Genomic DNA, 12034 nt, shown 5'->3' on the forward strand with positions numbered 1-12034 from the left:
CTTTGTCCTGCGGTCTCAATTCTGAGATTCTTTGGTCAGCTTAGGTTCTGAAGATAGGCAAGGGAAACCTGGGCAGTGGTCATTGGAATTGTCCCCGGTGGGCACGAACGAGGACTTTACCTTCAGCCTCCTCCTGGTCAGCTTTACTGGAGGTTAGTTTTAAGGAGGGGCTGCTTGACAGTGATTTTGTAATTGTGTGCCCTTAGCCATAGCAGGAGCTGTGTGAGGGGAGGCCTTGGGCAGGAAGCCTGAATGCTCCGGCCTTTCTGTTCCCCAGTGTCCCTGGGAGGGGTGGATGCCTTTTCTGTATGTTGTTATTTATAGTGCCCTGGTATCTGAGGCTTGGTTTTCACCACCAAAATTCACTGCTAAGTTAAACTTCTTGCTGTCCTATGGGTGGAAGTGGGCCAGAGGTTCTTGGCCGCTATTCTGCTAATTTATAAATAAATGGTACAAGGCATAAGTTGAATAAGGGGGCCCAGGTTAGAGATGTCAGTATTTAAATAGCCCCTGTGCCCCAACCCTGACCCTGCCAGAGCAGATGGATTAAAGGCACACTATCTGCAGCTCTGTTGCCTTTCTCAGATTTAAACTAGAAGGGTTGGGGAAGCATTCTGAGGTAAGGAGCCAGAGAAGCTGGCCGTCCTGCTTTGTCTGGTGTCCTGGGAGCTCTCCGGAGAAGAAATACCAGGCTGGTCCCAAGTTAATGACTGGGGCATTCCCTTCAGACGTGGAGGCTAGGAGGATTTCCTAAGCATATGGGGGGCCTCCGTGAACAGCCCTACGGCAGGACGGGACTGACCCAAGCACCCTTGGGAGCAGAGCACTGCAATGCCATTCTGTGCTGATGCATCAGGGCTGTTTGGAAAATCAAATGAGACGGTCAGTAAAATGATGCTGTCGGCCAGAAGACACTCCTCTATCTGCCTCTGGCCAGCGTGGGCTCTGTGCAGCTTTCATTCTCACCAGTGGAGCGCTGAGAGGGGGACAGTCTACACTCTTTTTAGGAATGGTCTTCCAGGCCATGGTCCATTCCCTGTGCCCTTCCATCCTTCACACAAGACTGTGGACTTGTTAAGGGTTTTCTGGCATGAAGAATTCAGCTTCCTGATGGAAAAGAAGCCTTCATTTGAACAGCTCCCTCCCCAGTCCCGTCCCTACGGGGCCTCGTGAAAAGCACCGTTGTCACTGAGGCTGCTAGTCGGGAGCTGAGCTGTTGATGCTGCAGTTTCTGGCCACTACCTGCCATTTTGGCTTTCATCCAGGAAAATCAGTCTGAATTCTGTAGTGTCGATGGAAGCAAACAGTGCAACCTTGTTGAGAAGCTCTCGAAGAACCAGTTTTAGGAGTGAGCGAAATCTCTTATCAGGTTCCATGAGTGAATGCATTAAGGGTGGGCCTGGCTGGCCTCGGAGAGTCCTGACTGCCCTGCCGGACTGAGGAAGGAAGAGTAGCCACCTCCCTCAGAAAAGGTGGTCCGTGGCCTGCCAAGAACAATAAAGCAGCCCCCTGGGTACCGAATGAAGCTCTATGTTGGCCATTTGACGTTTCCACTTAAAAGACGACTTGCATCTTAAGGATTTATTGAAGAGTACTTTTTATCGGCACAGTCTGCACGCTACATACATGACAAGACAAACATTTAAGTTAACCAAAATTCCATCCACTTTCACATTTGGGAACCGCTCAGAGGCTATGTTAACTTGGCTTAACATGAACAGAACACATCTGTCTGTAAGCACGGTCTTGGGATTGCTGAGCCAGCCCTCAGCACAATCATGGCTAATGCCTATTGGAATATTTCTGTATCGTCAAAGTCGCTCCTCAGCTTTCAGTCTTGATTTTATGAAGCAGCCCTTGCTGTTTGCTTCCCTTTTTGCAGATTCATTTTATACAGAAGTTGAAGATAGTGAAATATTCTTAAGATGCAATTTAAAAGTACACCCAAACACAACTGAACAGGTCACTCATTAGTTAGCATTATAACTACCCAATTTAGACCGTACCAGTCATTTAAAAGTCTACAATTCACATTTTTCTCTGTAGACAATTTTCAAATGACCTATAAAATGTTGGCGTAATAAACCCGGGAAAACTACATCTTAAAATAGGCCATTTCTATGCAATACAACTGTCAGGTTGGTCTTGGTCAATCCAGGCTTCCAAAGCCAGTGTCTGGCATTGGCAGTCTGTCTCAGAAAGGCTGACCTGATGCTGGGATGGACCACGGGGCAGCACATAACCAGCTAGACCTGGGGATCACCAATGACTCTTCGACTTTGTCCAAACAGACCCCAGCTAGTCTGTATTTTGAAATGGAAACAAAGACTGGAGAGGTTCCCAGAGCGAACACATTCTGTGAGGAAAGGCTGAAGGAGCATTAAGCTGTGATAAAGCATAGTCTTGTCTGCATTAGCCCAGAGAAAGTGGTCCCGTGCCAAACCACATTATACGAGGTAGAAAGACCGTGGGGACGTAATCCCAGATGTTACAAAAGTAGGTCAGGACAAGAAAAAATAGCTTAGGGTCTTATGCGCTGACCTGAACACTATGTTCAGAAACCCGAGGCAAAATGGGGAAGTCCCTCTCCTCCCGGCCCCACTAGGCTTGGGGGACTTGAAGCCAGTGATGACAAAATCGACCTGGCTCTCCTTGCTACGCGTCGGCACCTCCATCTCTAACCCAAGGACTCAGCGAGAGCCCCGTTATCGCTCCTCTTGACAACCAGGCCTAGCTAAATAAAGTCTAGGGTAACCTACCACAGCATGACTTTGTGGCTACCCTGCCCCCAGATTTCTTCCCACTGGCTGGTTGATACCAAGAATTCTAGGAAGGAAAGTCCCAGTCACGTGCTCTGCTCTTAATTCACATCTCCAGCAACATCAGTGAGTCTCAAGGCTGTGGTTTTTTTCTCTCTTGATGTGGGGAAGAAGTGGGTGGGCTAGGTACCCGGCAGGAGGGTAAGACCTGCTCCCCTTCAGCCGAGCTTTGCCACTGAGGTATATTCATGTGACCAATGGGCTGGAGTGAGGCTTGTTCTTGTTTTAAAGAAGCTTCATTTCCAGAGTTTGTGGTTAAGAATCATTACAAGTGGAGGAAGTAGGATTATGAGGCTGCCACTGAGCTTTCTCTCTATGATACAGGCCATACAAAAAAAGATGGGTGATTGGGGATGGCTTGAATTTCAATGTGACTTGAGTAAGGAGGGATTACTTTACACCAAGGGAAATGGACATCCCTGGCCACCCTTTAAATGCACTCACAACAGTACTGACCACCATCTTCTACCTCTGGGACTGGGGACATCACATTTCTCTCATCTGTAACTTGAGAGGACCAGACTAGAAGGTGATCTCCCATGACCCGAGGCCTGGTTTTAGGAAGCCAGGAGGTAAGACCAGGACATCTTCAAAGGCAAGGGTCCCTTTCAGGTACCAGCTACGATGAAAGCCTCTTTGATGAGCTCCCTCACACACAGGATGGTGCCAGGGGGGAAGCTGTTGTGACTAATGGAACACCCATCAGCATCTCAGCCTTTCCAAGAGAACTCCCCATCTTGCACATAAAGTCATCCACGGCATCGCCACAGGCAGCCTGGGAGTCACCCTGCACTCCCTTCTGCTTCCTCCTCACACCCAGTCAGGCTACCCCTGAAATCACTGGTCCTTCCCTCTCCTCCCTAGACTGCCTCCCTGCCTTCCGTCTCTCTCCCAGTTTTCCACACCCACAGCTGCCAAAAATCTTCCCAAAACACCAGTATCTCCTTCCCAACCTGATTGGAATCCCTACCGCCCCAGGATAAAATAAACACAAATCCCTCCACCTAGCATTTGTATGTCCTGTTCCCCCCATCCGCAACTGAGCTGGTTCCAATCTACCTCTCCAGCCTTCTTTCACATCAGCCTACTAGCCTGCTATCCCATTTCTGCCTCTGCAGCTTTCCAGACTCAGTCCCCATTCCTGGAACGCATGAACCCTAACCCTAATTGCGCTCTGGTGCTTCCTCTGGGAAGCCTTCCCGGATCCCCCTAGTTGTTAGGGCTCTCTTTCTACTCCAATAATCTTGTATTTGCTCACTTGCTTATTTATGGACGCCATCCTCCTGAGAGCCTTGAAGGCAGCCTTAGTGCCTTTTAACAATCAGTAGGCACTTTCACATTTGCTGAATTGACTCATGTTCCCAGGCGTTTCTTTTTCTTCCTTCTCTCCCTCCCCCCAGATGCTTTGTGTCTAAGAAATTTTATTTTTCTCTTGTTCTACATCAGGACCTCTCTTTGGGGAATTTTCAAAAGTTTTTTTTTAAGTCAATGATTATCATTATTGTTTCTCAGACTTCTTTTCAAGGATTTTAAAAGAAAGAGGTTTAAGTGACCTAGAATTTATATATCAAGCTTTAAACGAAAATTACTGAGGGTATTTTCTCATTTGAATCCAGTTCCCAAAGCACTATGCCTTTATGTTTATAAAGTCACTTCTCTACCTTGATTTTCATGATACTTGGAGGGGGGGAGGAAAGCTTCTACCATTTGAACAATTTTCTACGCTCAAACCTCCTTACAGATTGACGGCCCTTGGCTACGGGACCCCATTTCCCACTCTCCATTTTGGCCATTCCATTTTGGAGTGCATGGCTCCCCTCTTGGGGGAAACATTTCCGGTTCCCGGCAGTCCTGGGGGGCAGGGGGACTCATGCGGTGAGGAACACCGCCTCATCGGGATCGGGGTCCTTGCCGCTGTCCTCGCTGGGCAAGCACTCGCCCCCGCTCGGGGAGCGGCAGCTCAGGTCCTCCACCCCAGACTCCTGGTCGCTGTTGGCCGAGAGGTCCGGATCGGAGCTCTTTAAGTTCTCCTGCGTGAGAATCAGGGCAGAATCGTCGTCTCCTTGGGACCGGCTCAGGGAGGGCGACGATTTCAGAAGTCCGCTGGAATCTGCCGCGGGGTTCCCCACACTGGGGGTGGAGGCAGACAGCCCCGGACGTTTGCTCTGTGGCGCACTGGGCTCTCTCTTCCCTGGCTTGTAGCTAAGTGGAATCTTGTGGATTTTTTCCAGTCTCTAAAAAGAAAAAGTTTCCATTTGTTTGGGGTGATGGACATTTTCTCTGTTCACTCTATTCAATAACCACAGAGCTTTTATGAAATAGAAAGAACACCTGGGTTTCCAAGTCACAGAATTTCAAACATTTAATCCAACCTTTGCCCAAAGAAGCAGGACTCACTATCCGGTCTTGACCTGAAGACCTCAGAGGTCTCCCCACTCAAACCCTGGGACCTTGACAAGCAACCATGAACGTTCCCATTCCAGCACTCAATGGTTTTCCCAATATCAAGCCTTTGTCTTCCTTTTAAAAAGAACGTGTCAAATCCCTCTTGCACATGGCAGCCTTCCAACCATTTATTTCCACACTGCTTTTTTTATACATAATGATAGCTCATAGCTAGCATTTTTAGAGAACTCTAAGGTTTGCAAAGCACTTTACAAATATGACCTCATTTGACTCTCACCGCTAGTCTGGGCTGTAGATGCTGTTATCATTGAATTTTACCATGGAGGAAACTGAAGCCGACTAGCCCCGAGGCACTGATAGCTGCAGCCTTGATTGGCCAACAACAGGTCCCAGGCCAAGCCTCACTTAGTCACTGTTTGGGACCAGTCTGGCTCACAGTGAATGTAAATAGCAATTGTTTCTATTTTGGCCAGCAACCCTGAGGGCCTTCTCCTCCCAGACTGATTTTTGTTGTCGTCGTTGCTTTTAACTAGATAAAAGAGGCCATTCTTTGCCTCTCTTCTTTCCTAGGCTTAATGTGGCTGCAGTCACACTGAGACCATTAAAGACCTTAGCTTAAAAAGGCCCATGTCCCCCACAGCATGGGGCCCAATTAGGGTCAGATCTACATCTGGCCCCTGGACTCCAGAGGCGAAGGTGAGGCAGGTGACTTTGCACAGCCCTGTCTCACTTCACTCCAATTCCCTTGCACCTCCCGGATGTCACAGTCAACAATAACCCCCAGCTTATTCTGTGCATATCTTGTTTGTGTATAACTGTTTGCTTGTGGTCTCACGTTAGAAGGTGGGTTCCCTGAGGGCAGGGCCGGCCTTTTGCCTCTCTCTGTATCCCCATTAATGAATACCTATTGACATGGTCAGTCTCCTCTGGCTTTCTTCACACTCCCCTCTGGCAGCGCTTAACTTCTCTCTCCAAAGACATCAAAGATCTCTCAGTTGCCGAATCTAAGGGCCTCGCCCTCCCATCGTCTTTCTTTTTTTTTAGGCAATTGGGGTTAAGTGACTTGCCCAGGGTCACACAGCTAGTAAATGTTAAGCGTTTGGTCTGAGGCCGGATTTGAACTCAGGTCCTCCTGACTTCTGGACTGTGCCACCCAGCTGCCCCTCCCATCATTTTTCTTGACCGATGTACCTTTCCACACTGCCGACCACCCTCCTTGGTTTTCTGGACCCAGCTCTCCCTTGCTCTCCTCCTCTCCTTTGCTGCGCCTTCCTCCAGGTCACGCCCTTTACCCTCAGTGATGGAAGCCTCGGAGGGTCTCTCCAGCTCTGTTCTGGCCCCCCCCCCATCATTTCACTGGATGTTGTCACCAGCTCCCACGGGTGCAATGATCACCCAGATGCCAATGACTCCCGGATCTCTGTCGTCACCACTAATTCAGCTTCGGCCCCACATCGCTGTCCGCCTGGCCCACATTCTGGACTGGGCGTCCTGTAAGCTCTCAAACTGCACATGTCTGAAAGAAGATTCATTGGCCTTTCCTTAAAAGCTGCTCTTCTTCTGAACTGCTCTGTCATTACTGAGGGGACCTCCACCGACCTCCTGGCCATTTCCAAACCACTCATGCCACTGGCACATATTCCCCCCACCCCCACTCCTAATGTATGCTGCCCTTCCCATTGGAAAGTCAGGGCCTTGGGGGCAGGCTGAAATTGATACCTGGAGCACTAAGCTAGCTATTGATTAGTAAATGGCATTCATTCATTCATTCATTCTTCCAGACACCCACACTGACGCCTTGAAGACACCCTGACTTCTCATTCTCTCTCACGCCACAGATCTAGTCAGTGGCCAAGTGTCCATTTCTACCTCTACAACGCCTCTTTCTACATCCCTTTTTCTCCCTCCCCCCACGCAGCTATGGCCCTAATCCAAATCCTCTTTACTTCTCACCCAGGCAATTGCAGACATCTTGTAACTGGCTCCCTGTCTCCAGCTTCTCCCTGCTCCCAACACACATCCACGGCCTCCAAAGTGATCTTCCTAAAGTACGCTCTGAACATGGCACCCGCTCCTTACTCACTGGGCTCCAGCGACTGTCTATTATTACCTCAGGATCAAAAAGAACCTTCTTTGTTAGTATTTTAATCTCATCAAATCTGGCCCCTTCTTGCCTTTCCCATCTACTTACACACTACTCCTGTCCACACTCTCTGCCATCCAGCCATTCTGACCTGCTTTCTGTAAGCCACCCATGATGGCATCTCCTATGGGCATGCATTTGACCTTACCTGGAACCCCATGCCTGGAAGGCTCTCCCTCCTGACCTCTGACTCTTGGAATTCTTTGTGTCTTTCAAGACTTAACTATGGTATCACCTTCTACGTTTCCTGCTCTACCAGGCTCTAGACTAGCCTTCCCCTACCTGTCTTATACAAACTCACATTCTACTGGAGGAGAAAACATGGAGATATATAGATATAGATATAGATATAGATATAGATATAGATATAGATATAGATATAGATATAGATATAGATATAGATATAGATATAGATATAGATATAGATAGATATAGATGTATATACACACACATATGGATATATGTATGTGTGTATGTCAGATATAAACACATGCTTATATGTGCATATTTGATGGGGTGCTTGGGTGCTTGTGTTTGGGTGCTTGTACTTGGACCCCAATTTCTCCCTAGCCTCAGAAACACTGTCCCTGACAGTTTCTCCCCAGCCCAAGGACCCTGTGCCTAGCAGTTACTCATAAGTGGGCCCCAGCAAGACCCTTATCTCTTTCCTGGTGCAGTTCCAAACAGCACATGAAGGAATTATTAGTTTGAACTGGCTTTGCACTGGGTCATAAAGACATTCTTACCCACTGGACTACCTATACTACCACTCCACCTCATTATCTACATCCTGGGCTCCTCATTAACTGTATTCTAGACTTAAGACATATGTATACTCCCTACATCTATCTTGTCTAACAAGACATGGACTGGAGGCAGACTGGACAGCTCTCAGTTACCCTGAACTCTGGTTGACTTAGTGACATAGCAGGCCTAAAACCACACCTCCGTGTGGCCCCCCTTGTGGGCTGTTCCCAGTGAACTCTGGGTAAAACGCCTGCGCAGTAAGTACAAGAACTGCATCTTCTTTTAAGAACTGACCACTCCTTAACCACTCCCTAAGCCCACCCTGAATCCCCTAGTTAGCATATTTGGCACATGTTTTATTGTATTTTACCTATATAAACTTTAACTGTACCTCTCTAAGGTTGCAGGATCCTTAAGAATCCTTGCCCGCTGAAAAGCGTAACAATAAACTTTTTGCCAACTTGACCTAAAGAATGCTTGAGTCTGTGAATTCATTGCAGAAGACCCTGTCGTGTACTTCAGTCTTTGAGGGGTCACAGCCTCTCAAACCACAACATATCCATCCATCCATCCATATACACATACACACACATACACACATATACATACATACATACACATATATGCATATATGCATACATGCACATAACACACACATACACACATATATCCATGAGGACAGAGATTGTTCCATTCTGTCTTTGTGTCCTCAGTGCTCAGCACAGTGCCTGGCACATAGTAGGTGCTTAATAAGGCATTATTGACTGACTACTGATTAACTGAAGAAGTTTCATTGAGCAGAGGTGGAAGGCTGAATGTTCACCATTTACCATCTGCCCTTCTAGCATGGGTTCTGCCAAACATCTCTACCTAGACATGCCAGAAGCATCTCAAACTCATGTTTTCTAAAAGGATCTTACTATCTAGAACTCTGAATAGAATATCAGTTCAGAGAAGGGAAGCCAGTGTAATTAAGGAAGTGCAGATGGTGGAAGAAAGGAAGGAAGGGAGGAAAGAAGGATGGAAGGTGAAGAAGGAGAGAAAAGAAGGAAAGAAGGGAGAAGGGAGAGGGGAGAGAAAGAAGGAAGGAAGAAAGGAAGGAAGGAAAGAAGGAAGGAAGGAAGGAAGGAAGGAAGGAAGGAAGGAAGGAAGGAAGGAAGGAAGGAAGGAAGGAAGGAAGGAAGGAAGGAGGGGGAAGGGAGGGAAGGAAGGAAAGAAGAGGGAGGGGGAAGAAGGAAAGGGAAGGAAGGTAGGTGAAGAAAGAGGAAAGAAAGAAGGAAGGAAGAGGGAAGGAAGGAAAGGAGGAAGAAAGGCTCATTGGAATGCTAGGGGAAAGGAACCAATGAGGAATGGTAGCTGAGGGGTCTGAGGCAGGGCTGGCCATATTGGTGCAAGCTCTCACCAATCAGAAGGTGAGTGGGGTTGGGGATGGCGGTAAGGAAGGGACAGGGAGGCTAAGTAGATGGCTAGACAAAGGTAGGCAGAGAGGTCCAGACTTGACTCTGAAGCAGGGGCATGCCTCACAAGAGCAGCACTCTGGGCTTGGTCTGGTGACGGCATACAGGATGGCAGGGGGAGGAGGCGTGAGGGCAGACAAGGCCAAGGGGGCTTGCTGGCTTCTCACACAAGACAGTGATGGAAAAAAAAAAAAGCCACTGGCCTCAGGCCTGTGTTACCTCTTCTAAGACCTGCAGCTCCTCCTCCAACTGCTGCGTTTCCTCCTTCACCGCCATGAGGTAATCGGTCACTGACTGCCGAGGTTGCATGCCCCTTTCAAAGCGGTTATACATTCCACTCCAAAACCTAGAGACAACAAAGGCCGGGGGTTACTGCCAAGACACTGTCAGGCTCAAAGTTCCATCTGAGCCACCTACAGGCAGTTTCATGCACCAACTGTATATCCCTGGGAGAAGAAAGGAAACAATCACTGAGAATGGCTTTTCTGAGGAGCTCCCTGAGGGAGAAAGAGGGATTCTGGGCTGGGAGACTCAAGGGATGGGCGTGCAGATGGGACGCAAGGCAGAACAAGTCTTAAAAACAGACAGAGGCCAATGATGCCCATCAGATACCACTTGGCTTAGACTTAAAAGGTCATACCATAAACACATTAGAGCAACACGTAATAAATCACATTTTCAAATGTATGGATAACGGAACAATTCATAACCAACCAAACAAGAGAGAGAAGAACTCGGAAGATGAAACGGACACTTTCAGTTATACAAGATTTAAAAGGTTTTGTCTAAACAAAGCCCATGCAACTAAAATTAGAAGGGAAGTTAACTGGGAAAAATCTTTGCAGCAAGTTCTCTGGCAAAGGAACTGAATCCAATTTGAAGGAACAAGACCCACTCCCTGACTAAGAAGTGGTCAAAGGATGTGATTGGGCAGTTTTCAAAAGGAGAGATGCTTCAAACGACTACAGAAACACAAGTGGATATAGCTCTGAGGTTGCACCTCACTCCCTTCAGATTGGAAAATAATACAATATCCAGCTTTTATGCGGCACTTTGGGGTTTGCAAAGCACATCCCATGTTATCTCATCTGCTCTTCACAAAAACCCTGAGAGGTAAGTGCTACTATTATCCCCATTTTACAGATGAGGAAACTGAGGCAGATAGAGGTTAAGTGACTTGCCCAGGGTCACACAACCGGTAAATGTGTGAGGAAGGATTCTGATTTAGGCTGTCCTGATGCCAAGCCAAGCATTCTATCTACTGTGCCAGCTAGTTGCCTCAAAAAAGGAAAAAACACAAAAGAAAATGACAGATGTTGGGGTCAGGGGGGGCTGTGGGAAAACAGGCACACTAATGCATTGTTGCTGGAGCTATGAACTGGAGCAGCCATTCTAGAAAGGAATGTGGAGCTTTGCCCCCCAAATCACTTAGCCTTTGCCTCAGCAACACTGCTGCTAAACCTGCACCCCAAAGAGGTCAGCGGAAAAGGATCCACATTTCCAAAAACATTTATAGCAGCTCTTTTTGTGAAGGTAAACTGAGGGGGTGCCCATCACCTGGTGAACGGCTAAACAAGTGTGATGGAACACTGCTGCACTGTCATAATGATAAGAGAGACAATTCAGAGAACCCTGGGAGGACTTCTGTGAACTGATGCAGAGGGGAGCGACTGGAACCAGGAGAACCCAGGAGAATGCAATGACGACCACTTTGGGAAAAGAAATTGCAAAGACCTGTAGCCTTGATTCCCCGCAGCAAGCAGTCATAATAGCAGAGGACTGAGCGAGGCAGCCTACTCCCTACTTCCTGACGAAGAGATGGATCATGATGAAAAATCAGACACGTATCTTTGGGCACGGCCAATGTGGGAATTTGGTTTGCTTGGCTATGTGTATTTGATATTGGGGCTTTCTTTTTTTTATGGAGGTGGGGGAATAATCAGGAGAGAAAATACATGCTTGTTGATACAAACAAACCAACAGTAAACTGAAGGAATATAGTCAATTACCCAGTAAGTCCTGAAAAGCCAGGTGTGGCAGCAGAACGGTGAACCGCTAAACAGGAAGCCAGTAACTGTCCCCTAATTTTCTCTCTTTTGTTTCCCCCAGCCCGTTTGAGGAGAGCCACACAGGATTCTCCCCATCACTTGGGCTTAGAGGAAAACCCCATGGAAGGTTTGTGACCTGGGGGTCACTTGTACAATATCCTTCCTCCCCCTCCCCGGGCTCTTAAGAAATGAATCCCTAAGGGAACACGTGGTCAGGGCTTGACCCAGAACATGGAGCCAAGGAACTCCTTCGGCTTGGGGTGCAGCTGGAGGGGCTCAAGGGGGTTTAGCCAGAAGTGAGTGGGTTGTAGCTCTGACAGGTCTAGAAACCCAGTGCTATGAGAAGTTCTCCAGTTGAAGGCCTTCCTCACGCAAGGGACATGCGCTAGGCGGGGCTGCTCTCCAAGAACATGG

At 47.9% G+C, this 12034-nt stretch overlaps 1 protein-coding gene across 2 annotated transcripts in view; it reads right to left on the bottom strand.

Moving 5' to 3' along the window:
* Nucleotides 1-1540: 1540 nt before the first annotated feature.
* MTMR7 (myotubularin related protein 7) overlaps nt 1541-12034 on the bottom strand; it is a 108759-nt gene continuing 98265 nt past the window's right edge. For both annotated transcript variants that reach the window (XM_020976759.2, XM_020976760.2), the window contains exons 13-14: nt 9792-9918; nt 1541-5053 (exon numbers count right to left, since the gene is read on the bottom strand). In XM_020976759.2, coding sequence (XP_020832418.1) covers nt 4688-5053; nt 9792-9918 — 493 coding nt within the window. In that variant the 3' untranslated portion in view covers nt 1541-4687. The remainder of the gene's footprint in view (nt 5054-9791; nt 9919-12034) is intronic.

Source organism: Phascolarctos cinereus, unplaced genomic scaffold (genome assembly GCF_003287225.1).
Source record: "Phascolarctos cinereus isolate Bilbo 61053 unplaced genomic scaffold, phaCin_HiC Scaffold_9;HRSCAF=440, whole genome shotgun sequence".
Taxonomy (NCBI): domain Eukaryota; kingdom Metazoa; phylum Chordata; class Mammalia; order Diprotodontia; family Phascolarctidae; genus Phascolarctos; species Phascolarctos cinereus.